Raw genomic sequence first — 26,592 nt, 5'->3', positions numbered from 1 at the left:
GGATTCCAATGTTGAAGCATGGAACAGCTCCTTCCCCCGAAATGGGAGCAAATATGTGGAAAGAAAATAAGTATGTGGAAAGAAAATTTTGTCCAGCTTGTCTTGATGGTAATCCAAAGGCTCTTTATTCAATTATCAATATAAAAACATCCAGGTACAGTAATGCAAAGTCTACGCGTTTCAGGCAGAAACCAATTTTAGCCCTTACTCATGACTATTTCAAATACACTGCAGGATTTACCTTTATAGGAGGGAGGAGGGGTCACATCTGAGACAATCAGGCTAGAGACCAACTCCTCCCTTCCACGAAGGGGTACATGGGTAAAAGCATACTAAATGGCCGTTACATCGATGACCTGATCTTTATCTGGTCTGGTGATGTGGCGGCCATACCATCTTTTGCGGAATATCTTAACGCATGTGTGAACGGTATCCAGTTTACTGTTCAACACAGCGCCACGAACTTTGAGTTCCTGGATTTGCGCCTTAGGGGGGACTCTGCCACAGCCTCCATTTACACCAGCACCTACAGAAAACCCACATCGGGTAATACATTACTACATGCGAGGTCATGCCATCCCACCCACACTATCAGAAATATACCCAAAGGAGAACTGATCAGGGCAAGAAGAAATTGCAGTGATGAGTCAGCCTATGAATCAGAGGCGCAAGATATCATTAGGAGATTGACACACAGAGCGTATTCCGAAAAAACGATGATAAAATGCAACAAAGATATTCTAAGTATGAACAGGGACATATTGTTTGCTACACATGTGAAAACAAAGGGACAAAAAATTAGGGAGACCAGTAAATGTGAAAAGAAAAATATTTTTGTCACACAATATAGCAACGAATATACACAAATTTGCAATATTGTCAAAAAAGCACTTCCCAGTGCTAGCATGTGACAAAAAATGGGCAACAATAGCACAGAATGGAATCAAATGCGCAGCATGGAAGGTGCCTACTATAGCCAATTCTGTGAGCCCGAGTCTCTTTCAAAATGAGAAGTCCCGATCATCACAAGGTACATGGCTGTCAACAAAAGGAAATTATAAATGTGGCCACTCTATTTGTACTTGCTGTAAACACATGAAAATTTCTCAAAGTTTTGAATCCAGCATTAATGGCCAGGTTTTTAAAATAAAATCCTTTCTGAATTGTAATACTACCTATGTGATTTATTTAATAACCTGTACAAAATGTATGTTGCAATATGTGGGTTGCACAACCAATGCAATAAAAACACGAATTAGAAAACACATATCGGACATACCGCACCATGAAAACCGCAATATATCTGTGGCAAGTTTCCATTTTGCTATGGTTCATGGTGGTGATATCTCTCATATGTCAGTACAAGGTATTGAAAAGGTTAAGAGACCAGTGAGAGGTGGTGACAGAAAAAGGAAACTCTTAAATAGAGAATCATATTGGATTTTTCAGTTAGAAAGTCACCAGCCCCAAGGTTTAAACAAAAGACTGGACCTAATCTTACAGTACTAATTTTTATTTTTCCCTACTTCTTTGATTTGATTTATTGAAATGGATCATACAAGTCAGATTTAGTATGCTTTTACCCATGTACACCTTCGTGGAAGGGAGGAGTTGGTCTCTAGCCTGATTGTCTCAGGTGTGACCCCACCTCCCTCCTATAAAGGTAAATCCTGCAGTGTAAGGGCTAAAATTGCTTTCTACCCGAAACGCATTGACTTTGCATTATTGTACCTGGATGTTTTTATATTGATCATTGAATAAAGAGCCTTTGGATTACCATCAAGAGAAACTGGACAAAATTTTCTTTCCATATAACCTTTCATGTGGTACAGTGTCAGATGCTTTGGAGAAGTCTAGATATACAACATCTATTGATTTGCCGGGGTCAAGTCTAGAACTTACCTCCTCATAGAAACTGATTAACCCCTTCACGACTGCAATCTGTATATATACGTGATAGCTGCACATACCCCGTGCAGCTACCACGTATATATACGTTCTGGCAGCTCTTTAATCCAAGCGCTGCAAAGCGCTTGGATTAAAGCTTCTGCCCCAGCCCTGCTGCTGTCACGGACAGCATGCAGTGCAGTAATGCCGGCAAGGGACCAATCAGAGTGGCCCCTTGCCGGCAATCGATCCGATTGGTTAGTCTGATCAGACTAACCAATCGGATCGCGGCAGTGAAAAAAATGCCAGTTTCAGGCTCTGATCTGCGCTCTGCAGATCAGAGCCTGAAATCGGTAATGTGTCCTGAAGCCCCCCCCCCCGATCTGTGCCCCCTTGAAGCCCCCGATCTGTGCCCCGTTCTTGTCCTGCCCCCGATGCAGTCCGCCCCCTCCTGCCCTGACCTGTGCCCCCTTCTTGTCCATCATCTTCTCCTGCCAATTCCTCCCGATGCGGTCCGCCCCTTCCTGCAGCCCCTTCCTGTAAGTAGTGAAATGCTGCCCCCCCTCCCCAGTTTCCAGCGATGCCCCCTGTCCCCTGCCCCCGATGCGGTCCCCCTTCTGTGTGTGATGGCGGCGGCTCCATTCCTGAGCCGCCGCCATCAGCAGCATGTGTCAGCTCTATGCTGACACTGCTGTAACCCTATAGATGCCGCAGTACCGGCATCCATAGGGTTAATAGAGGGAGAGGGCTCCCTCTCTCTCTACCATCAGGGCTGCTGCGATCGCAGCGCCCGATGGTTGCCATGGCAACCGGACGCTTTGCAAAGGCGTCCGGTTGCCATGGTATAGGCGTCCAGTGCTGCCACCTACAGGCATCTGATTGTATTATACTTTGCAATGCAAGAGCATTGCAAAGTATAGTACAACCATCAGCCCCACTGGATCTTCAAGATCCAAGAGGGAACTGATAAAAAAAAAGTGAAAATAATAAAAGTAAAAATAAATAAATAAAAATGTAAAAAATAAATTTCCTTTTCCTATAATAAAAAAGCAAACAAAAAAAACAAACATATTAGGTGTCACCGCGTCCGTAACGACCATCTCTATAAATATATCACATCATCAACCCCGTCCAATAAACACCATAAAAAATAAAAACGGTGTAAAAAAATAAGCCATTTTGGTCACCTTACATCACAAAAAGTGCAACACCAAGTGATCAAAAAAGGCATATATACCCCAAAATAGTACCAATCAAACCGTTACCTCATCCCGCAAAAAATGAGCCCATATTTAAGACAATCACGCAAAAAATAAAAAAGCTATGGCTCTCAGACTATGGAGACACTAAAACATCATTTTTTTGGTTTCAGAAATGCTATTATTGTGTAAAACTTAAATAAATAAGAAAAAGTATACATATTGGGTATTGCCACGTCCGTAATGATCTGCTCTATAAAACTGTCACATGACCTAACCCCTCAGATGAACGCTGTAAAAAAAAAAAAAAAAACTGTTCCAAAACAGCCAATTTTTGGCCACCTTGTCCCATAAAGTGTAATAATGAATGATCAAAAAATCCTATGTACCCAAAAATGGTACCAATAAAAACCTCAACTCTTTCTGCAAAAAATGAGCCCCTGCACAAGACGATCGGTAGAAAAATAAAAAACATATGGCGTTCAGAAAACCAATCCAGCAAAATCTGCCTTCCAAAAACCATACGGTGTTCCTTTCTTCTGCGCCCTGCCGTGCGCCCTTACATCAGTTTACGACCACATGTGGGGTGTTTCTGTAAACCGCAGAATCAGAGTGATAAATATTGAGTTTTGTTTGGCTGTTAACCCTTAATGTGTTAAAGAAAAAAATTTATAAAATAGAAAATCTGCTAAAAAAGTGAAATTTTGAAATTTCATCTCCATTTTCCTTTAATTCTTGTGGAACACCTAAAGGGTTAATAACGTTTGTAAAATTGGTTTTAGGTAACTTGAGGGGTGTAGTTTCTACAATGGGGTCATTTATGGGGGCATACACTATGTAAGCCCCACAAAGTGACTTCAGACCTGAACTAGTCCTTAAAAAGTGGGTTTTGGAAATTCTTAAAAATGTTAAGAATTGCTTCTAAACTTCTAAGCCTTGTAATGTCCTAAAAAAAAAAAAATAACATTTCCAAAATGATGCCAACATAAAGTAGACATGTGGGGAATGTTATGTAATACATATTTTATGAGGTATCACTTTCTGTTTTAGAAGCAGAGAAATTGAAATTTAGAAAATTGCTAATTTTTAAAAATTTTGGGTAAATTTGGGATTTTTTCATAAATAAAGGTGATATATATTGACTCAAATTTATGACTGTCATGAAGTACAATGTGTCACGAGAAAACATTCTCAGAATGGCGTGGATAAGTAAAAGTGTTCCAAAGCTATTACCACTTAAAGTGACGCATGTCAGATTTGTAAATTTTGACCTGGACACTGGGGCATCAATGACCTTTGGTCATGAAAGGGTTAAATTAGTTTGACATGACTGATCCCTCATGAAGCCATGCTGATATGGCATTATTTGCTTATTTTCGTTGAGGTACTCCAAGATAGCTTCTCTTAGAAAACCTTTAAACAGTTTACCCACAACAGATGTTAAACTTACCGGCCTATAGTTTTTGGGTTCTGTTTTTCACCCCCTTTTTTATATTGGCACAACATTTGCTAAGTGCCAATCCTGTGGAAGAGACACTGTCATTATAGAGTCCTTAAATACCAGAAATAAGGGTCTATCTATTACATTACTTATCTTAGGATACGGGGAAATATGCATCTGGACCTTGTGATTTGTCTATTTTAATCTTTTTAAGACACTGCTGCACTTCTTCCTGAGACACCACATTTACATTTACACACTACATCTACACTACATTTTATCTAATATTTCCTTTTCCTCCGTAAATACATGGGAGAAAAATGTTTAATAAATTTGCTTTCTCTTCATTGCCCTCTAAAACTCCCCCCTCATCACTCCTTAAACCATTACCATTTACATAACTGAAGAATATTTTATGGTTAGTTTTGCTCTCTTTGGCAGTGGAGCCTCTCTGTCTCCAGCTTGGGTGCCTTTATCTGTTTTTTTTTACAAATTGTATTTTTTTTATTTTTGTTATCTATTGTCCCCTTTACATTTCTATTTATCCACATTGGTTTATTTATTATTTCCATTCCCTTACATGTTTTTTTTATTTAGAAAAAAAGTTATTCTTCATAAAATAACAGTCTGTTATGCTTCCAGAAATTGATAAATTCAGTTAAGAACTAGGGATTACCAGTTTGGGGTGTATTTCTACAATATCCAGTCAATGCTGGCAGGACAATTTTTTCTCTCATGCATTTGGCCCATAGACATGTATTAGGACAGAACAAAACGGAATTCATCATAAAGACTTGCATTTTGCATTCCGTCCTAGAATACCATTATATTCCGTTATAGCTCAGCAGTTGCTGCATGCATAGAATCTAATATATAAGTATACATTTATACAACCTTGATGCATCTAGGTCAGACATATTATAAGATATATCTGAAGGGGTTGTCCAATATTGACTATTTTTTTGTTTTTTTTACTAGGCTTTTATGGCAGGGATACTTCTGTGTACAGCAGTTCGTACTTCACACTAATGCTCGTACTGATGATTACAAATGCCAAGACATTAGACACAGCCTTAAATATAGAAATGCTTTCAGGTAATGTATTGTTCTTCCTAGTGTTACTGGTAACACTTTTTGTACTTTGTACAGAACCTTCCACATAATAAAATCAATCCCAGCCCAGCTTAATACATTTATACTATTATTGAATTTTGAAATATTCATATTCATCTAAAATATTAACTTGGCCCTACCACTTATGCTGATTGGCTTATAAATATTAATCCAATAATAAATCAACTTCTTCTGGTAGAATAGTATCTTAAAAACAAGGCCCATTACTGCTTTCATGCAGTCCTGTCTAGAAGGATCATTTTGGTTAAAGCACTAGGCGGTTGCTCCAATTACACTAAGCATATTGTAGTTAGTAGATGACACGGGGATATTTATTTCTATACATGTTTCTATGTATATTACTATCTTAGTTTGATTTCTGCATTCAGACTACAGTAAAAATTATGATTGCTCAGAATTGAATAAACCATAAATCATCATAACTATAGTATGCATAAATGGCCAGTTTTTCTGTTACACAATGTTTATAAATTAAGCCTATACCTATTATTCAAGTAACAGACCTTGTACTAAAAGAAAAAGGAAAAAGTCTGGTACCGTGTTAGCCAATAGAAAACTAGTTTAGTGCTCTCATTAAGAGAAACAAAATAAGAGTATTGCAGGTTTGATACTTTTTAATGGCTAACAAAAATAGAAGTAATGATGTTACATAGCAAGATTTCGAGACAACACCAGTCCATTCATCAGGCGTGCTACAGAAATATATGAAGAAACAGCAACATATATATATGTATATACAGTGGGATGCGAAAGTTTGGGCAACCTTGTTAATCGCCATGATTTTCCTGTATAAATTGTTGGTTGTTACGATAAAAAATGGCAGTTAAATATATCATATAGGAGACACACACAGTGATATTTGAGAAGTGAAATGAAGTTTATTGGATTTACAGAAAGTGTGCTATAATTGTTTAAACAAAATTAGGCAGGTGCATAAGTTTGGGCACTGTTGTCATTTTATTGATTCCAAAACCATTAGAACTAATTATTGGAACTCAAATTGCCTTGGTAAGCTCAGTGACCCCTGACCTACATACACAGGTGAATCCAATTATGAGAAAGAGTATTTAAGGGGGTCAATTGTAAGTTTCCCTCCTCTTCTAATTTTCTCTGAAGAGTAGCAACATGGGGGTCTCAAAACAACTCTCAAATGATCTGAAGACAAAGATTGTTCACCATCATGGTTTAGGGGAAGAATACAGAAAGCTGTCTCAGAGATTTCAGCTGTCTGTTTCCACAGTTAGTAACATATTGAGGAAATGGAAGACCACAGGCTCAGTTCAAGTTAAGGCTCGAAGTTGCAGACCAAGAAAAATCTCGAATAGACATAAGCAACGAATGGTGAGAACAGTCAGAGTCAACCCACAGACCAGCACCAAAAGACCTACAGCATCATCTTGCTGCAGATGGAGTCACTGTGCATCGTTCAACCATTCGGCGCACTTTACACAAGGAGATGCTGTATGCGAGAGTGATGCAGAGGAAGCCTTTTCTCCGCCCACAGAACAAAAAGTGCCGCTTGAGGTGGGCTAAAGCACATTTTGACAAGCCAGCTTCATTTTGGAATAAGGTGCTGTGGACTGACAAAACTAAAATTGAGTTATTTGGCCATAACAAGGGGCGTTATGCATGGAGGAAAAAGAACACAGCATTCCAAGAAAAACACCTGCTACCTACAGTAAATTATGGTGGAGGTTCCATCATGCTGTGGGGCTGTGTGGCCAGTGCAGGGACTGGGAATCTTTTCAAAGTTGAGGGACGCATGGATTCCACTCAGTATCAGCAGATTCTGGAGACCAATGTCCAGGAATCTGTGACAAAGCTGAAGCTGCACCGGGGCTGGATCTTTCAACAAAACAACGACCCTAAACACTGCTCAAAATACACTAAGGCATTCATGCAGAGGAACAAGTACAATGTTCTGGAATGGCCATCTCAGTCCCCAGACCTGAATATAATTGAAAATCTGTGGTGTGACTTAAAGAGAGTTGTCCATGCTCGGAAGCTATCAAACCTGAATGAACTAAAGATGTTTTGTAAAGAAGAATGGTCCAAAATACCTTCAACCAGAATCCAGACTCTCAATGGAACCTACAGGAAACGTTTAGAGGCTGTAATTTCTGCAAAAGGAGAATCTACTAAATATTGATTTCATTTTTTTGTGGTGCCCAAATTTACACACCTGCTTAATTTTGTTTAAACAATTATAGCACACTTTCTGTAAATCCAATAAACTTAATTTCACTTCTCAAATATCACTGTGTGTGTCTCCTATATGATATATATAACTGAATTTTTTTTTATCGTAACAACCAACGATTTATACAGGGAAATCATGACGATTAACTAGGTTGCCCAAACTTTCGCATCCCACTGTATATATATATATATATATATATATATATATATACAATAAGAACAGAGACATGGGGGAATGAATGAACATTTGAAAAATAACAGAACAACATATCAAAGATCTTGAGAATGAGTCCTTAATTATCTTACAGATAAGGGGTGTGAAAGTTTTATGGTCTCTAAATTTATGTTATCTCAGAGACCTGGATCCCCGACTATGTCTATAGAAAGGGAGCTCGTCTGCACTGGGTTTGTGTGGCGAGTGGATGGACACAAGGAGCAATTCACAACCCAATTGTGGATACAAAATATTTTTTATTTAGCAAAGACGACGCGTTTCGGGTGCACAAAACCCCTTTATCAAGTCTAAAAAACACAAAGGTTGATACAATAATAAGAATAATTAATGAGAGGTGCCTAATAGTTGGAGGAAATATTTTTTTTTTATATACAGTACAGACCAAAAGTTTGGACACACCTTCTCATTCAAAGAGTTTTCTTTATTTTCATGACTATGAAAATTGTAGCTTCACACTGAAGGCATCAAAACCTGTGGAATTATATACACAACAAAAAAGTGTGAAACAACTGAAAATATGTCATATTCTAGGTTCTTCAAAGTAGCCACCTTTTGCTTTGATTACTGCTTTGCACACTCTTGCATTCTCTTGATGAGCTTCAAGAGGTAGTGACCTGAAATGGTCTTCCAACAGTCTTGAAGGAGTTCCCAGAGATTCTTAGCACTTGTTGGCCCTTTTGCCTTCACTCTGCGGTCCAGCTCACCCCAAACCATCTCGATTGGGTTCAATGACCCTGGGGTCATTGTCCTGTTGAAAAATAAATGATGGTCCAACTAAACGCAAACCGGATGGAATAGCATGCCGCTGCAAGATGCTGTGGTAGCCATGCTGGTTCAGTATGCCTTCAATTTTGAATAAATCCCCAACAGTGTCACCAGCAAAGCACCCCCACACCATCACACCTCCTCCTCCATGCTTCACGTGGGAACCAGGCATGTAGAGTCCATCCGTTCACCTTTTCTGCGTCGCACAAAGACACAGTGGTTGGAACCAAAGATCTCAAATTTGGACTCATCAGACCAAAGCACAGATTTCCACTGGTCTAATGTCCATCCATGTGTTCTTTAGCCCAAACAAGTCTCTTCTGCTTGTTGCCTGTCCTTAGCAGTGGTTTCCTAGCAGATATTCTACCATGAAGGCCTGAGTCACACAGTGAGAACAGTCAGAGTCAACCCACAGACCAGCACCAAAAGACCTACAACATCATCTTGCTGCAGATGGAGTCACTGTGCATCGTTCAATTATTCGGCGCACTTTACACAAGGAGATGCTGTATGCGAGAGTGATGCAGAGGAAGCCTTTTCTCTGCCCTCAGAACAAAAAGTGCCACTTGAGGTGGGCTAAAGCACATTTTGACAAGCCAGCTTCATTTTGGAATAAGGTGCTGTGGACTGACAAAACTAAAATTGAGTTATTTGGCCATAACAAGGGGCGTTATGCATGGAGGAAAAAGAACACAGCATTCCAAGAAAAACACCTGCTACCTACAGTAAAATATGGTGGAGGTTCCATCATGCTGTGGGGCTGTGTGGCCAGTGCAGGGACTGGGAATCTTGTCAAAGTTGAGGGACGCATGGATTCCACTCAGTATCAGCAGATTCTGGAGACCAATGTCCAGGAATCTGTGACAAAGCTGAAGCTGCACCGGGGCTGGATCTTTCAACAAGACACTGACCCTAAACACTGTTCAAAATCCATTAAGGCATTTATGCAGAGGAACAAGTACAATGTTCTGGAATGGAAGTACAATGTTCTTTAGCCCAAACAAGTCTCTTCTGCTTGTTGTTTGTCCTTAGCAGTGGTTTCCTAGCAGATATTCTACCATGAAGGCCTGATTCACACAGTCTCCTCTTAACAGTTGTTCTAGAGATGTGTCTGCTGCTAGAACTCTGTGTGGCATTGACCTGGTCTCTAATCTGAGCTGCTGTTAACCTGCGAATTCTGAGGCTGGTGACTCGGATGAACTTATCCTCCGCAGCAGAGGTGACTCTTGGTCTTCCTTTCCTGGGGCGGTCCGCATGTGAGCCAGTTTCTTTGTAGCGCTTGATGGTTTTTGTGACTGCACTTGGGGACACTTTCTAAGTTTTCCCAATTTTTCACACTGACTGACCTTCATTTCTTAAAGTAATGATGGCCACTCGTTTTTCTTTACTTAGCTGCTTTTTTTCTTGCCATAATACAAATTCTAACAGTCTATTCAGTAGGACTATCAGCTGTGTATCCACCTGATTTCTCCACAACGCAACTGATGGTCCCAACCCCATTTATAAGGCAAGAAATCCCACTTATTAAACCTGACAGGGCACACCTGTAAAGTGAAAACCATTTCAGGTGACTACCTCTTGAAGCTCATCAAGAGAATGCCAAGAGTGTGCAAAGCAGTAATCAAAGCAAAAGGTGGCTACTTTGAAAAACCTAGAATATAACATATTTTCAGTTGTTTCACACTTTTTTGTTAAGTATATAATTCCATATGTATTAATTTATAGTTTTGATGCTTTCAGTGTGAATCTACAATTTTCATGGTCATGAAAATAAAGAAAACTCTTTGAATGAGAAGGTGTGTCCAAACTTTTGGTCTGTACAGTACAGACCAAAGGTTTGGACACACCTTCTCATTCAAAAACTACTCTGTATCCACAATTGGGTTGTGAATTGCGCCTTGTGTCCATCCGCTTGCCGCACGAACCCAGTGCAGACGAGCTCCCTTTCATATATCACAATACGCACCAAAGTGGCGGCTTGGCTCCCGCCCATGGTCAACTTGGACAATATTCGGCTGTACCAACCCAGACGGCCCCAACTCTTTTATCTCCACCAGAGCTGCACTACACGCAGTGCAACCAAACCAAGGTGAGTAGCAATCACTCACCCTGGTTAGGAGTGTGACAACCACCCGCCAATCCCGTCGTACTAAGCCACAGTTGCCATACAGGTCTCCACTAGAGACTTCTGGAGGCGAATCCACTGTGAGCACAGAAGATGTTTAAGATTGGTTGGTGGACCCAGACAGGATGCAATCACGATTGTATGTACAATCGGTAAAAATAAAATTACTGATTTCACGCTGGAAATCAAATTAATTTGCTGCCACCACTCTTCATATTGAATCGGGACGAAGAGACTCCGGCTAGCTAATCCTAAAGGGACGAAACGGTTATTTGCAACCTAGCTAGTACATTAACAATTTATAAAAATAATACAATTTGGTAGTATGTCTTCTGAGGACAGAGTTCTTAGCATAGATCAGGTCATCAAGTAACAAGGGCAAAACTGGAACGATGAAATCGTTAGTTTTTATTCTAAAACTATACATAAAAATATATATATTAAAGCTGACAGATAAATATACCGGCCAGTTGAACAGATTGGTTTGGATAGAAATAGGTAAGAGGGGGAAGGGAATAGAATGTCTGTAAGTTCAGAAATACCGTGGTAGTGTCCAGTAATAGGCAAAGTCTTTGAAAGGAATAATCCAAGATGGTGGGGTGTGCCCGTGTCCCGCGGGCGGTCGTGATGTTAGTCGACGTCAGATGGTAGAAGAAGGACGCAGGACCTGAGTGTGTCACTGTTTTTACCTACTCTGAAGCGGGGAGTGGTTATGACACGTTCAGGTCCAGCCTTGTGTAATTAGAACAGGGGCAGTCCTTTGCCCCATAGGGAGAAAATCTGGCAGAATCTTTGCTTTGCCCATTTCTCCATATCCCGTAAGTCCAATCAAGAAATAGAGTTGATATTGATAATCAGTACAATTTTACACATCATCTGATAACAAATACGACTAAAAGATAATACAGGGTGCCTGAGAACCTTTATATCTCAGAGCGGGAACCTCTGATTTGCCCACGGGTTTCCTAGAAGGTGGGTTAGAAGAACCAAAACCATCTCTGAAAAGATGGTTCCTTTCACATTTCCATAACCCATGAAATATTAGGAAAATATGGGAAAAATATGAAGCTTATGGATTGAAGGGGACTTTCAGGTCATCTTCCTTCCTGTACCAACCAGCTGTGTGATAAGGATCTGTCCTTTTCTTCTGAAGCTCGCTGCCCAGGCTGTGGGTGTGAGACCCCTGCTGGTATTGGGGACACTATGGCTGCAGAAAGACCAGGTTTATGAGGTTTTGTCATAAGAGAACTAGATGGATGGGTACTCAACTTGGCATGGGCAGGAAAGATTTGTCACAAGGTGGTGATAATGGCACCTCTGCTCTGTGAATTACTCCTTTTAGTCAAAAGAGAAGATTCTTAGTGAAGGCTGTTTTGTCTTTGTGATTGTGAAATAAGATAGGGCCGGGGGCTATCCATAGTATTCAGTATATTGTGCAGACTAGATGGGCCAAATGGTTCTTATCTGCCGACACATTCTATGTTTCTATATTTCTATGTTGATATGGCACATTTGCGATTTCCTAGTATCGCAAAGCGTCACAAGGAGTAAGTAATAGTATCTTGTTCACCATTACCTATGAGCTCCTTCTCTTTTCTTGTGGCCATCTAATTGCTGTATGTCTATAGAAGACTCATTAGATCTTGTAGTGTCTCATAAATCCTGGGGACAAATTCAGTCAAGTATTCAAAGTGTTAAGCAGTGTTATAAATTTGTATTCCCAAATCTTCTAGTTCTTTGGGATTTGAAGTTACCTTCTAATATGAGAACTTTCATGTGTTCATTATTGTGTTCTGGGCTACAGAAATGCTTAGCCACAGGAAAGCGTAGCTTCTTCTCTTAACCTTAACCCTAACCTACTAACCCTAACCCTAAGCCAATTCTGTCTGATATCATTTTGATGGAGTAATAATTATTACTCTTTTATTTTTTCCTGCACTACACACACACACACACACACACACACACACACAGTGTATATATAGAGTATTCAGACCCCTTCACTTTTTCAGTTTGTTATGTTGCAGCCTTGTGCTAAAATTAAAAAAAATATTCCAGTTTTCCCCTCATCATTCAGCACTCAACACCCAACAATGAGAAAGTAAAAACAGAATGTTCAAAATCTTTGTTAACATTTTTGAAAAGAAAAATTCTTCCCTTTTCAAAACCCATATCACCCAGGTATCACTTTCTGTTTTAAAAGAAGAGAAATAGACATTTTGAAAACTGAGAATTTGTCAAAATATTTGGTAAATTTGGGATTTTTTCATAAATAAAGATGAAATATATTGATTCAAATTTATGACTGTTATGAAGTACAATGTGTCATGAGAAAACAGTCGCAGAATGGCTTGGATAAGTAAAAGAGTTCCAAAGATATTACCACATAAAGTGATGCATGTCAGATTTGCAAAAATCTGCATGGGATTTAAGGTGAAAAGTGGCCCAGTACTGAAGGGGTTAAAGTTGGCAATCTCAAGTTATATAAATTAATAAATCATGAGTTAGAGCACTTAAATATCAGTTCAGGAATAAAAGCTGCAGGTATATGCAGCTTTCAGTGAGACTCCTTTCTAAGGGCTCTAGCGCTTGTGATCTTGATCTTCTTTTAAGGCCTCATGCACATGCACTTCATGCACTCTGTGTGCTGTCCACATCCATTGCTCAGTTCCCAGGCCCCACAAAAAAAAATAGAACATGCCATCAGTAACAAGGATGTAGAACAGGGGTAGGCACCCTCCGGCACTCCAGCTGTGAAACTACAACTCCCAGCATGCATACTTGCTCTGCTCTTCTAAGAACTCACATAGAAATGAATGGAGCATGCTGGGAATTGTAGTTTCAGAACAACTGGAGTGCCGAAGGTTGCTGACCCCTGATGTAGAAAATATGTCCTTGGCTACTAAATTGCCACCATATGTCCTTAATAGGAAAAGGATTAACCACCTCAGCTCCCCTAGCTTAAACCCCCTTAATGACCAGACCACTTTTTACAATTCTGCACTACACTATTTTCACGGTTTATTGCTCGGTCATACAACTTACCACCCAAATTAATTTTATCTCCTTTTCTTCTCACTAATAGAGCTTTCATTTAGTGGTATTTCATTGCTGCTGACATTTTAACTTTTTTGTTATTAATCAAAATTTACCTAATTATTTGAAAAAAAAAATGAAATTTTTCACTTTCAGTTGTAATTTTTTTTAAATAAAACTACATTTCTATATCAATTTTTCACAAAATGTATTGTTCTATATGTCTTTGATAAAAAAATGCAATAAGTGTATATTTATTGGTTTGCGCAAAAGTTATAGCGTTTACAAACTATGGTACAAAAATGTGAATTTCCGCATTTTGAAGCAGCTCTGACTTTCTGAGCACCTGTCATGTTTCCTGAGGTTCTACAATGCCCAGACAGTAGAAACATCCCACAAATGACCCCATTTCGGAAAGTAGACACCCTAAGGTATTCGCTGATGAGCATAGTGAGTACATAGATGTTTTTATTTTTTGTCACAAGTTAGCAGAAAATGATGATTTTATATATTTTTTTTCTTTTCTTGCAAAGTCTCATATTCCACTAACTTGCGACAAAAAATAAAAACTTCCATGAACTCACTATTCCCATCACGAAATACCTTGGGGTGTCTTCTTTCCAAAATGGGGTTACTTGTGGGGTATTTATACTGCCCTGGCATTTTAGGGGCACTAATGCGTGAGAAGTAGTTTGAAATCCAAATGTGTAAAAAATGCCCTGTGAAATCCTAAAGGTGCTCTTTAGAATTTGGGCCCCTTTGCCCACCTAGGCTGCAAAAAAGTGTCACACATGTGGTATCGCCGTACTCAGGAGAAGTAGGGCAATGTGTTTTGGGGGGTCTTTTTACATATACCCATGCTGGGTGAGAGAAATATCTCTCTAAAAGACAACTTTTCCCATTTTTTTATACAAAGTTGTCATTTGACAGAGATATTTCTCTCACCCAGCATTTTTCCATTCAGCCTCTGGGCTGAAAGTAAAAATTAATGGCAGAGATTTCTTCATTCGCATCGATCAATGTGGATAAAAAAAAAAGGAGGGGAAAGGCGTCTGCCAGGACATAGGAGCTCCGCCCAACATCCAAACCCACTCAGCTCGTTTGCCCTTGCAAACCCGATTTCTCCATTCACATCAATCGATGTGGATGAATAAATCATTGCCGGGATTTATTTATTTTTATTTACAAAGTGCTTGCCAAAGCATATGAACACCGCCCCTCAGCTCATAAGCCTCGGCAAACGTATCTTTTTTACTGCAGAGGAGAAATCTCATCTTGCAGCATCGCATACACCAACTTTTGTGTAATATGACAGCAGCGCAATGCTTCTGTCAGAATGCACATCAGTGTTGCAGCTGGTTCGTCGGTTGGTCCACCTAGAAGGTAAAAAAAAACAAAGAAACAGGCTGCAACGCAATAAATTTATTAACATTAACTTTATATAACATTTGAACAGAACATTAACTTTTATAAACTTTATTGAACTTTTGGAACAGAACATTAACTTTTTTGCTTACCGGTGATTTATTTTTGTTTTTTTACCTTTATAGGACAAACCTCTCCTTCCCCATGGGACAATATGCAAAGCGCAAATCGCCCAGAGATGTGGCGAAGTATATTATGCACTTTGTCCCAGGTGAAAGGAGAGGTTTGCAGCAGCTCTGTGTGAATGGGCCCTAATAGCCCTGTGTGCCTGTCCTGTGAGATGCAATCCCTATGCTAAGTGTACCTGTGTGTGGTACTTCCGGAAACACTCCCCAAAGCATAGGGCAGGTTGGTCAGGGCAGTCAGGACAGAAATAGCGGGTGTCACGCCTTATTCCACTCCTGCTACAGACATGACATCTTTTTCGGGGTGGCGCTTGGGTTGAGGTACCAGCAACGACATTGGGGAAATGTCGCTCGTGTAGACGGCTCACTACACTGGTGGATGGGGCCATGGAACTTCCTGGATACAGGAGGTTCTCGATGATCTCTTTCTGAAATTTGAGGAAGGATCCTGTTCTCCCAGCCTTACTGTCAGAGAACAAAACTATTGTACATAGCCAATTGAATTAAACATACAAACACCTTATACCAGCGTCTGGTGCGATGGGGAAAATAAATAAGGAGCCAACATCTTGTCATTGAAGTCCACCCCTCCCATGAGCAAATTATAGTCGTGGACCGAGAGGGGCTTTTCAATGACACTGGTTGCTCGTTCTATTTGGATTGTTGTGTCTGCGTGAATGGAGGAGAGCATGTAAACGTCACGCTTGTCTCTCCATTTCACCGCAAGCAGTTCTTCGTTACACAAGGCAGCCCTCTCCCCCCCTTGCAAGACGGGTGGTAACTAGCTGTTGGGGGAAGCCCCGGCGACTAGGTCGCGTGGTGCCACAGCAGCCAATCTGTTCTATAAACAAATGCCTGAAGAGGGGCACACTTGTGTAGAAATTGTCCACATAAACATGGTACCCCTTGCCAAATAAGGGTGACACCAAGTCCCAGACTGTCTTCCCACTGCTCCCCAGGTAGTCAGGGCAACCGACCGGCTCCAGGGTCTGATCTTTACCCTCATAGACTCGAAATTTGTGCGTATAGCCTGTGGCCCTTTCACAGAGCTTATACAATTTGACCCCATACCGCGCGCGCTTGCTTGGGATGTAGTGTTTGAAGCCAAGGCGCCCAGTAAAATGTACAAGGGACTCGCCTATGCAGATGTTTTGCTCAGGGGTATGCAAATCTGGTGTTAAGGTGGTCTATGAGGGGCCAAATTTTGTGCAGCCTGTCAAAAACTGGGTGGCCTCTGGGATGAGAGGTGCTGTTGTCACTAAAGTGCAGGAAACGCAGGATGGTCTCAAATCGTGTCCTGGACATGGCAGCAGAGAACATGGGCATGTGATTAATTGGGTTTGTGGACCAATATGACCGCAATTCATGCTTTTTTCTCAGGCCCATGTTGAGGAGAAGGCCCAGAAAAGTTTTAAATTCGGAAACTTGGATGGGTTTCCACCGGAAAGACTGGGCATAAAAGCTTCCCGGGTTGGCAACTATAAATTGAGTGGCATACTGATTTGTTTCTGCCACGACTAAGTCCAAGAGCTCCGCAGTCAAGAACAGCTGAAAAAAAAAAACTGTGCCGATCCGATCTCAGCTGTCTCAATCCGAACTCCGGACTGGGCGGTGAAAGGGGGAACTACTGGTGCGGCTGAAGTTGGGGGCTACCAATCAGGGTTTGCCAGCACCTCAGGGACTCTAGGGGCTCTACGGGCCTGTCTGTGCGGTGGCTGCGACGGGGGAACTAATGCACGTGCCACCGTACCAGCTTTAACTGCCCTTCTGGTGCTCGCCACCATGTTCTACGGCAGTGCTGGTACTAGGTCCAGGATGAGCTGCGCTGCTGGTGTATACCTCACCATGTAATCCGACAGTGCCAGCCCCACTCTGCTGCCCTTGAAGCGGATCCTCCGCAACCTGTGGTCTAGCAACACGGGGCCAGGTACGCCTGGTGGTATCAGGGACCTCAACCTCATTGTCCAAACTTTGGGTTAGACTGCCACTGCTTTCTACAGGTTCGTATTCTGACCCGCTGGATTCGTCAGATGAGTGTTCCCATTCCTCATCCGACTGGGTCAGAAGCCTGTAGGCCTCTTCAGAAGAATACCCCTTACTTGCCATTTGGTCAACTAAATTTAGGGGGTATTCCTTGAGACTACCCAAGAAAAATAGGAGGCTAGCGAAGTACATGAAGCCGCTGCGATTGATAAAAAATATCAAAACTGATTTTTTTTATCGCCACAGCGCTTGTGAAGTGATTTTGCAGTGATAAAAAAATATATAATTTTTTGCCACTGCGGCGGGGCGGGCGTGGGTGAACGCAGGTGTGGGTGACCGATCAGGACTGATTGGGCAAACACTGCGTTTTGGGTGGAGGGTGAGCTAAGGTGACACTAATACTATTATAGATCTGACTGTGATCAGTTCTGATCACTTACAGAAACTATAAAAGTACCAATGCTGATTAGCAATACGCTAATCAGCGAATCAGTGACTGCGGTGTGGTGGGCTGGGCGCTAACTGACGCTAACTACCTACCAAAGGGGCCTAAACTAACCTAAAACCTAACAGTCAATACTGGTGGGGAAAAAAAGTGACAGTTTACACTGATCACTTTTTTCCCTTTCACTAGTGATTGACAGGGGTGATCAAGGGGTTAATTGGAGTGATGGGGGGTGATCTGGGGCTAAATGTGTTGTGTCTTGTGTACTTACAGTGATCTGTGCTCCTCTGCTGGGACCAACTAACGAAAAGGACCAGCAGAGGAGCACAGCAGCCATTTAACACATTATATTTATAAATATAATGTGTTAACTGGCTTGTGATTTGATTTTTTGAAAATCACCAGCCTGCCAGCGATGATCATTGGCTGGCAGGCTGGTGACGAACTCTTCCTTTAACTTTTGCCGGCCCGCAATGCGCATGCGCAGGCCAGCTATGGGCGTAATCTTGCGTCTCGTGAGATGATGCGCCGAAGCGTGAAGGAGGAATGAATCGACCGCCTCCGGAACGCAATCCTGCGTTAGACGGTCCGGAGGCGGTTAAAGGCTATGAATAAGGATGCCTTTGGGGAAAATGTATTTTTCTGTTATTACATTCTGTTCATTTTGGGCTAAAAATAGTTTTTTCAGTTTCTGTCAGTTTCTGTCTATTTGCAGACTATTGCTTTTTGTTTACAGCAGCTATGATGTGTGGATGATCCTTATCTCTAAACTCCTGAAAGCTCATAAATAGGGATGAGCGAATTTCATGTTATGAAACTCGTTCACGCTTCGTTTGGTGGTAAAATCTGAATTGAGTTATGGATTCCGTTACCACGGACCATAATGCAATTCTATGACTAGAGGCATTCTGTTATTCATTCCATCATAATAGAAGTCTATGGCCTGCATAACGGATCTGTCCTGTTTCCGTTATGCAGGAGAGGATTCCCCTGCATATTGAAAACGGGAGAGATCGGTTTTGCAGCCTATAGACTTTTTTTATTATAACGGAATGAATAACAAAATGCCTCTAAAGGCATTCCGTTATGCATTCCATCACAGAATTGCGTTATGGTCCGTGGTAACGGAATCCATAACGCAATTCTGCTTTTACCACCAAACAAAGCGTGAACGAATTTCAAAATATGAAATTCGCTAATTTCTACTCATAAACACTCCTATTCATACTCATAAATCATATTCTTTTTTTTTTTTTTTTTAATTCTTTATTTATATGTTTCAAGAGTATTACAAAGCTTGCAACATGTTACATCACATATCACAAAAATGCATAGCCGAAACCCGTCCAGCATACTAATACAGGTAACACACAGGTATCCTGACAATATAGTCTGAATATACATTGCCTACGGCAACCATGATAGCAACCAAACAAAATAGTAAAGGACATGGCGGACAAATAAAGACTATACTCCAAAAGTAGCTAGTCTTGAAGAACTCCTATCAAGACCTGAGAACAGAAATCAGACTGACAAAAAGGAAAAGACACACCACATACGGAAAAAGGGGGGGGGGGAACACATCCAACGAAGGGAGACTGCATAGACCAAACAAGCTTAAAGGACAGCTCAGGTAAGTAACGACTTGTACTCCGCTGAATCTTGGAAGGTGAACCAAGGGGCCCAGGACGTAACAAAGGTCTTATTGTTGCACCTCAAGGATGCCGTGAGTTCCTCCATTCTCCGGATCTCCTCCACTTTTTGAATCCACATTCCAATGGAAGGTGGAACAGGGGATTTCCACTTCACCGGGATGCAAGACCTAGCCGCAATGACCATATGTCGCAAACAGGAGCGTCTGAGTAAGCTCATGGGCAAGTCCGAATGGAGCAGTAAGAAAAAAACAGGCGAATTCGGAATATTGAAAGGGAAAATGGAAGATAAAGCCCTATGAATTGAGTCCCAGAAGGGCCTAATTTTGTCACATTGCCAGAAAATATGTAGAAGCGAACCCTGAGACGATTCACAACGCCAGCACAGAGGGGACGCTGTCGGAAACATCCTTTGGAGACGTGTCGGAACATAGTACCACCGTGACAGAATTTTGTAACTAGCCTCTTGATACTTACTGGCAATGGAAGACTTATGAGCTAATTGGAAGATTCTAAGCCATTGGTCAGAGGAGATATCCAGCTGCAAATCCTGAGTCCACTTGTGTACGTAAGAAGGGCAGAAATCCTTGTCAGGCAGTACCAGTGTCTTGTATACCTCAGCGAGAGAGTGGCGATAGACACCTGAACCTATGCATATTTTTTCAAAGGGAGTGAGGGCTCTATCAAAATCCGGAGAAGATGGAATAGAGCAAAGGAAATGATGCATTTGCATAGCTCTCCATGGGCCGAAAGAACATGGCTCGGATTGCTCCAGCAGCACTCCGTCTCCACTGCACAAAAGGGCCTCCCGAAATACTTGCCGGAAAGTCCGGGTGTCCCAAAATTGGGAACAATGGGGATGGCGTAGGCGATATAGCAGGAATGCTTCGGTATTTACTAAATTGGAGTAGAGTAGGGCCTATGATAGGGTGTGAGGAAATTTCAGTCGGGGTCTTCTTGTCCACCCACGGTAGTAAAGCCAACGGGGTACGGGAAGAGAGTTGCTCAATAGAGATCCATTGTTTAAAAGGGACGTGTCGGCACCAGTCTAATACACGCTGAAACATGGAGGCAGCATAATATTTCCTTAAGTCTGGTATCCCCAAACCCCCCCTGTCCTTCGGGACATGCAGCAAGGATCTAGACATCCTTGGACGTCTTCCCGCCCAAATAAATTTGAAGAGGTCACGGTGAGCAGAATGGAAAAAACTAGCTGGTAACTGGATAGGAAGGGTTTGGAAAGTATAACAGGCGTGGGAGGATATTCATTTTGAATATAGCGCACCTACCAAACCAGGTATACAGGCCTTTGGACCATCTCTTTAGGTCCACCCTAATCCGACTCAGTAGGGGAATATAATTCCTAGAGAACACTTCCTTCAGATCCTTGGGGATCATCGTGCCCAGGTACTTGATGGCATCTTTCGTCCACCTGAAAGGCAAGGAGCCCGCCAGATCCGCCTCAAGGGAATTTGGAATGGAAACATTAAGGGCCTCAGATTTTTGTAAGTTAATTTTCAAATTTGACAAGTTATGGAACTTCTGAAATTCCGTTATAAGGTTGGGGAGGGTGATCCTGGGGTTTGTAATCATAAACAACAAATCATCAGCGTAGGCTGCTATCTTAAACTCCTGATTCCCCACCACCAGACCCGAAATGTCAGGGTTTTTCCTTATCGATCTTAGAAGGGGCTCTAAAGTCAGGATGAAAATTAAGGGTGATAAAGGGCAACCTTGACGGGTGCCATTCCTAATTTCAAAGGGAGGCGAGAGCACTCCATTCACTTTCGTGGACGCTGAGGGGAAGGAGTAGAGAGAACTTATCCATGATAACAGAGGACCTTCGATACCCACATGGCTAAGTACTGCAAATAACCAAGGCCAACCCACCCTGTCAAACGCCTTTTCGGCGTCAGTAGATAAAAGACACAGGGGGGAGCGTTGTAGTTTGGCACAATGAATCAAGTTCAGCACTTTCGTGGTATTGTCTCTCGCCTCCCTTGAAGGGACAAATACAACTTGATCAGTATGTATGAGATCAGATAGGAAGGGGGATAAACGTGTGGCCAAAATTTTTGCAAACAACTTAATGTGCACGTTAAGCAGAGATATGGGACGGTAACTAGCACAGGAGGTCGGGTCCTTACCTTCCTTGTGGATCACAGTAATGTGAGCGTGTAACATATCCCTAGGGAGGGGAGTACCAGAGCTCACACAGTTCAGGGCGTTAGCAAGAGGTGTTTGAAGAAGGGAGAGATATCTCTTATAGTATGAGGCCGGAAGCCCGTCAGGACCCGGCGCCTTACTAGGTTGCATCGACTTTAGGGCTACACCTATCTCCTCAGTAGTAATTTGGCCATTCAGACCCTCAAGGGCCTCACTCGGTAGTTTAGGTAAACCTGAAGCTGACAGGTATGTACTCATGACTGAGTCCAATGACAAACCAGCTTGGGTAGACTGCGGTAAATTATAAAGGTCTCGATAGAAGTGGGCAAAAGCCTCCGTTATGGAATCGGGGTTACTCAGAGCGTGACCTCTAGGAGGAGTGATACTGGGAATGTAATTCCTAGCTCTCTGTTCCCTCAATGATCTGGCCAGTAGCCTGCCACATTTATTACCATACTCGAAGAAATGCCTCCTACCCTTGGATAAAAGAAAATTTGTACGGGTGTCTAACTTATCCTTGAGTTTACATCTGGCTAGTACAAGAGCTGAACGAGCCGATTGCGCATGAGAGCGTTTATGCAACTGCTCCAAATCTGAAATCTCCCTCAGGATTTGAGAGATTTCCAGTGCCCTTTCCTTCTTACGCCGAGCTCCATGTCTGATGAACTCCCCTCTAATCACACACTTATGGGCAGCCCACACTGTCAAAGGAGAGGTATCATTAACCTGGTTTTCCTCAAAATAACGTGAAAGAGCTAGGTCAATGTCTTGCGAGATTACCAGATCCTGCATTAACGACTCATTAAGACGCCACTGCCAAGATCTAGCCGTAGGAAGAGGAGATTTCAAGGAGACATGCAGCATGGCGTGGTCAGAGAAAGTAATAGGGTCAATTGAGGAGGAAGCTACTAGTGGAACAGCCGAGTGTCTAATTAGAAAGTAATCCAATCTAGAATACACATCTCTAGGGGCCGAGTAGAACGTATAATCCCTGGTTTCCGGATGGACTGTACGCCAAACGTCTATCAACTGATGAGTATGGAGAAGGCTCCTGATACGGCGGATATAGGAATAGGCCAAGTGAGAGGAACCCTTCGATACATCCACAAGTGGATCCAGTGCGACATTTAGATCTCCTCCGACCAATAGAGTGCCTTCAGCAAAATCATCTAATTTAGATAGAATTCTAGTTAGGGCTCTCAGTTGTTTCGTGTTAGGAAGGTATATGTTAGCCAAAGTATACACCTGGCCACCTAGTTTACCTTTGACAAACAGAAACCTACCGGTATCATCCGAGCTCGAATCTAGGAATTCCCAGGGAGTAGATCTGGCAATAAGGATACTCACACCCCTAGATTTGGATAAGTCGTAGCAGCTGTGGTAGGCATCCGGGTATCTGGGGGAACCAAATTTCGGCATAGAGTCCTTGCGAAAGTGGGTCTCCTGAATGAAGGCAATCTGCACCTTTTTACACCATAAGAGCCGGAGAATGGAGGAACGTTTCTCAGGCGTATTCAGCCCATTGGCATTGATGGATGCGAAGGTGAGTTCAGACATGACCAAGGACTGTGGAAAACAAAAAAATAAGGGAGAAAACAATCGGGAGGGGGGGGGAGAAAAAGACGAGACAGGAAACAAAAGGCCAGACAAACCACACTAACAGATCAGTTCAACAGATACCAATACGCCCAAAAAAAGGAAGGCGAGCAATCAGAACTGGCTAGCCCAGTTCAGACAAAACTAATAAGAACCAATACAGTGGAAAGTGGTATCCACTATGCGACTCTTGGAAAGCCCAAAAACAAATGAGCGAGCCAAGACTCACGGACCTAGTGGGGGTTAAGCAGAGCAGACTATGAGGCTACCCTTTCCCCCAGGCCCAGAATCTGTTTTTAAACATTCTGATGCAAAGAACAGCAATTATAAAGGAATCGGGAGGAGACACAGGAAGACAGTGAGAGCAAAGATAAAACACGCTGTCCTCTGTGTCTGCTCCCCAACTAGAACAGTTCCAGGTACAGCAGAACTTATAAGAGGGGTAAGGCTCCATCCCTCATCAACAGGAACAACTCGTCAAGAAGAACAATCCCCTATCCTGGAGAGTGCGGGACCTGAGGTCGGATTCTTTGGGAGCCATTATTCAGGCGTGGCAGGGAGCCAGTTGTTGGGGTCAGGAAAATCGGAACATCAAGCCAGTCCGGTAGAGCGATAGGCGGACTGTCCAGGAACTGGCTAAGCTCACCCGCCTGATCTGGAGAATGTAGAGCAAAAGTGGCACCATTTCTGCGAATTATCAGGTGAAACGGGTGACCCCATCGGTAGGTGGCTCCAGAGGTGGTGACGACTTGCAGAAGAGGTTTCAAAGTGCGCCTCATGAACAGGGTCCTTCTGGACACGTCCGGTAAGATTTGAATCTGTGCGCCGTAGAAGGAGACTGGACCCCGTCTCCAAGCTCTCTGTATGAGTTCCTCCTTTTCCCTGAAGAAGTGAACTCTGCATAAGACATCACGTGGAGCAGAATTTTCTGAACGTCTGGGTCCCTGGACCCTGTGCACTCTGTCCAGCTCAATTTCAGACTCCTCAGGTCTGTCTAAGAGAGAGTTGAAGATAGCGGTCACCGCGTTCCGTAAATCCATAGCTTTGATATCCTCAGGGATCCCGCGGATCTTGACATTATTTCGTCGACCCCTGTTCTCCTGGTCATCTAACTGTAACAGCAGGTGCCTGTTTAATGCCTGTTGGGAGGCGACAGACGATTCCACGGCAGTGAGGCGGGCATCCAGCTCGGCCGAGAATTGATTCTGCGAAGTCACTTTAGTGGAAACAGCCAATAGGTCAGTTTTGACTTCAGCTATAGCCTGGTCATGTTTGGCTTCTACCCTCTGTAAGATCACCTCCAGATCCGACTTAGTTGGGAGCATACTGAGGAGAGACCAAATGTCCTTCAGCCTAGGCCGCTTTGCCCTTCTACCTTGAGATGAGGAGGAGGATGATAAAGCGTCAGACAAATCTGAGGCGTCTGGAGGGTGGAAAATGGCAGGAGTAGAGGAGAGGTCCCCAGAAAGAGCCTGTGAAGGCTGTACATCCCTCGTTGCGGCCTGCGCGCCATTTTGGGCCTCCTGATTAGGTACACGAGAGTCCCGTATGGAATTGCGTCCCCCTGGCTGCATGGAAGAGGGTTCGGGGAGTATAGGGCGACTAGGCAGCGGAGACTGTGCCTGCAGTTCGTCGGCGGCTGGTGTAGGTGTAGCGTCACCACACTTCTCACTCACCGGAGTAATCTTGGGGGATGTGCCGGAGTTCATGGGCCCGGTGTCAGGCGCCGAGGGTTGCAGGAGCGGGTCACCGCCAGTAAGAGGCACCGGGGCCTGCTGCAGTGAGGCCTGCGTAGGAGAGTCCCGAGAACCATCTCGAATGGCCGTAGCGGGGGTAGCCCCCATCCCTGGCGTACCTTCCGCCGCCATCTTGGACCATGAGGCCGCCTGGACATAGGACCTCTTGCCCAGCAAGTATGAGGGATCCGATGTGGCTGCCGATATCACTGGCCAGTCCGATGAAGAGGAGAGCGGCGTTGAGGGGATCACTCCCGTCTGGACGAAACAATCACCCGTTCGAGCAGCGGGAGGGGCCTGCAGCGTCTCGGCGCCCTCCACCGGCGCCATCTTTGAGGGTTCCGGAACGGGAGCTGGCGTGACGGAGAAGAACCTCGCGATATGGGGTTCTGAGGCAATGTAAGTGGACCCGCGACGACCCGATCGTCTGACCATCCTGTGCGGGTCAGTCAATTGCTGCCCTTAATGTCTTTTAGAAGGGCCTGGGATCCGGGAGCTCTGAAAGGTGCGTCTTCACGGCTGCATGCTCAGGCCACGCCCCCTCATAAATCATATTCATATCAGTTTGACAATTTACCTATGAGTGTTTATGAGTCAGGGCTAATAAGTAGGGTTGAGCGAACCCGTACCGAACTTTAGGATTTTTTTGACCCCGGACCCAAACATATCAGTAAAAGTTCATGTTCAAGTTCGGTGTTCGGCGATTTAATGGCGCTTTTTGAAAGGCTACAGGGCAGCCAATCAACAAGCGTTTAACTCGTGTGCCCTTAGAAGCCATCACAGCCATGCCTACTAATGGCGTGGCTGTGATTGACCTGTGAAGCATGTGACCCAGTCTCTATATAAGCTGGAGTCACGTAGCGCTGCACGTCACTCAGCTCTTACTAGTGTAGGGATAGGATGCTGCTGCTGTGAGGGAGAGAATAGGAAAGAATCTGATATCAGAACTTGTTGTTAACTTTGCGATCTATAGCGAATTTTTTTTTGTGTGGGTGCAATGCAACATTTTTGTACCCTGCCCTGAGCCCAGTGACACAGAAAAATAAGTTTATTATCCGTCTGTTAGTTAGGTGGGTGTTGGCGGCCATTTTGTGCAAGTTCAGTGCACCAGCACTGCATATGTGCCAGAGACAATAATTTAATCCTGTTCTTTTAGTTCAGTAGGCAACATATACCCATTTTTTAAGTGCACCTGCACTGTATATGTGCCAGGGGAAGGGAAAATAATATAGGTAATCCGTCTGTGAGTTCAGGGACCCAGAGGGTGACATATTCGCATTTTTTTCTGTAAAGTACCCCTGTGCTGCATATGTGAGTGTAATCAATTCAGTAAATCTGGGGGGGACAAATAAATGTATTTTTTTTATAAAAAGTACATTTGCGCCCTGCACTGCATTTGTGATAGTGAAAGAAAATCTGTTAAATCCATCTGTTTAATTGTGG

General features: G+C 43.0%; 1 protein-coding gene across 1 annotated transcript in view; it reads right to left on the bottom strand.

Moving 5' to 3' along the window:
- The window catches only part of LOC122939379 (transmembrane channel-like protein 2), a 245,038-nt gene extending 221,664 nt beyond the window's left edge, over positions 1–23,374 (bottom strand). Inside the window, exon 1 of the mRNA XM_044295446.1 lies at positions 21,799–23,374. Coding sequence (XP_044151381.1) covers positions 21,799–23,374 — 1,576 coding nt within the window. The remainder of the gene's footprint in view (positions 1–21,798) is intronic.
- Between the last annotated feature and the right edge of the window lie 3,218 nt (positions 23,375–26,592).

This window comes from Bufo gargarizans, chromosome 5 (genome assembly GCF_014858855.1).
Source record: "Bufo gargarizans isolate SCDJY-AF-19 chromosome 5, ASM1485885v1, whole genome shotgun sequence".
In the NCBI taxonomy this organism is placed as follows: domain Eukaryota; kingdom Metazoa; phylum Chordata; class Amphibia; order Anura; family Bufonidae; genus Bufo; species Bufo gargarizans.
This window is presented reverse-complemented; position numbering and strand designations above follow the sequence as displayed.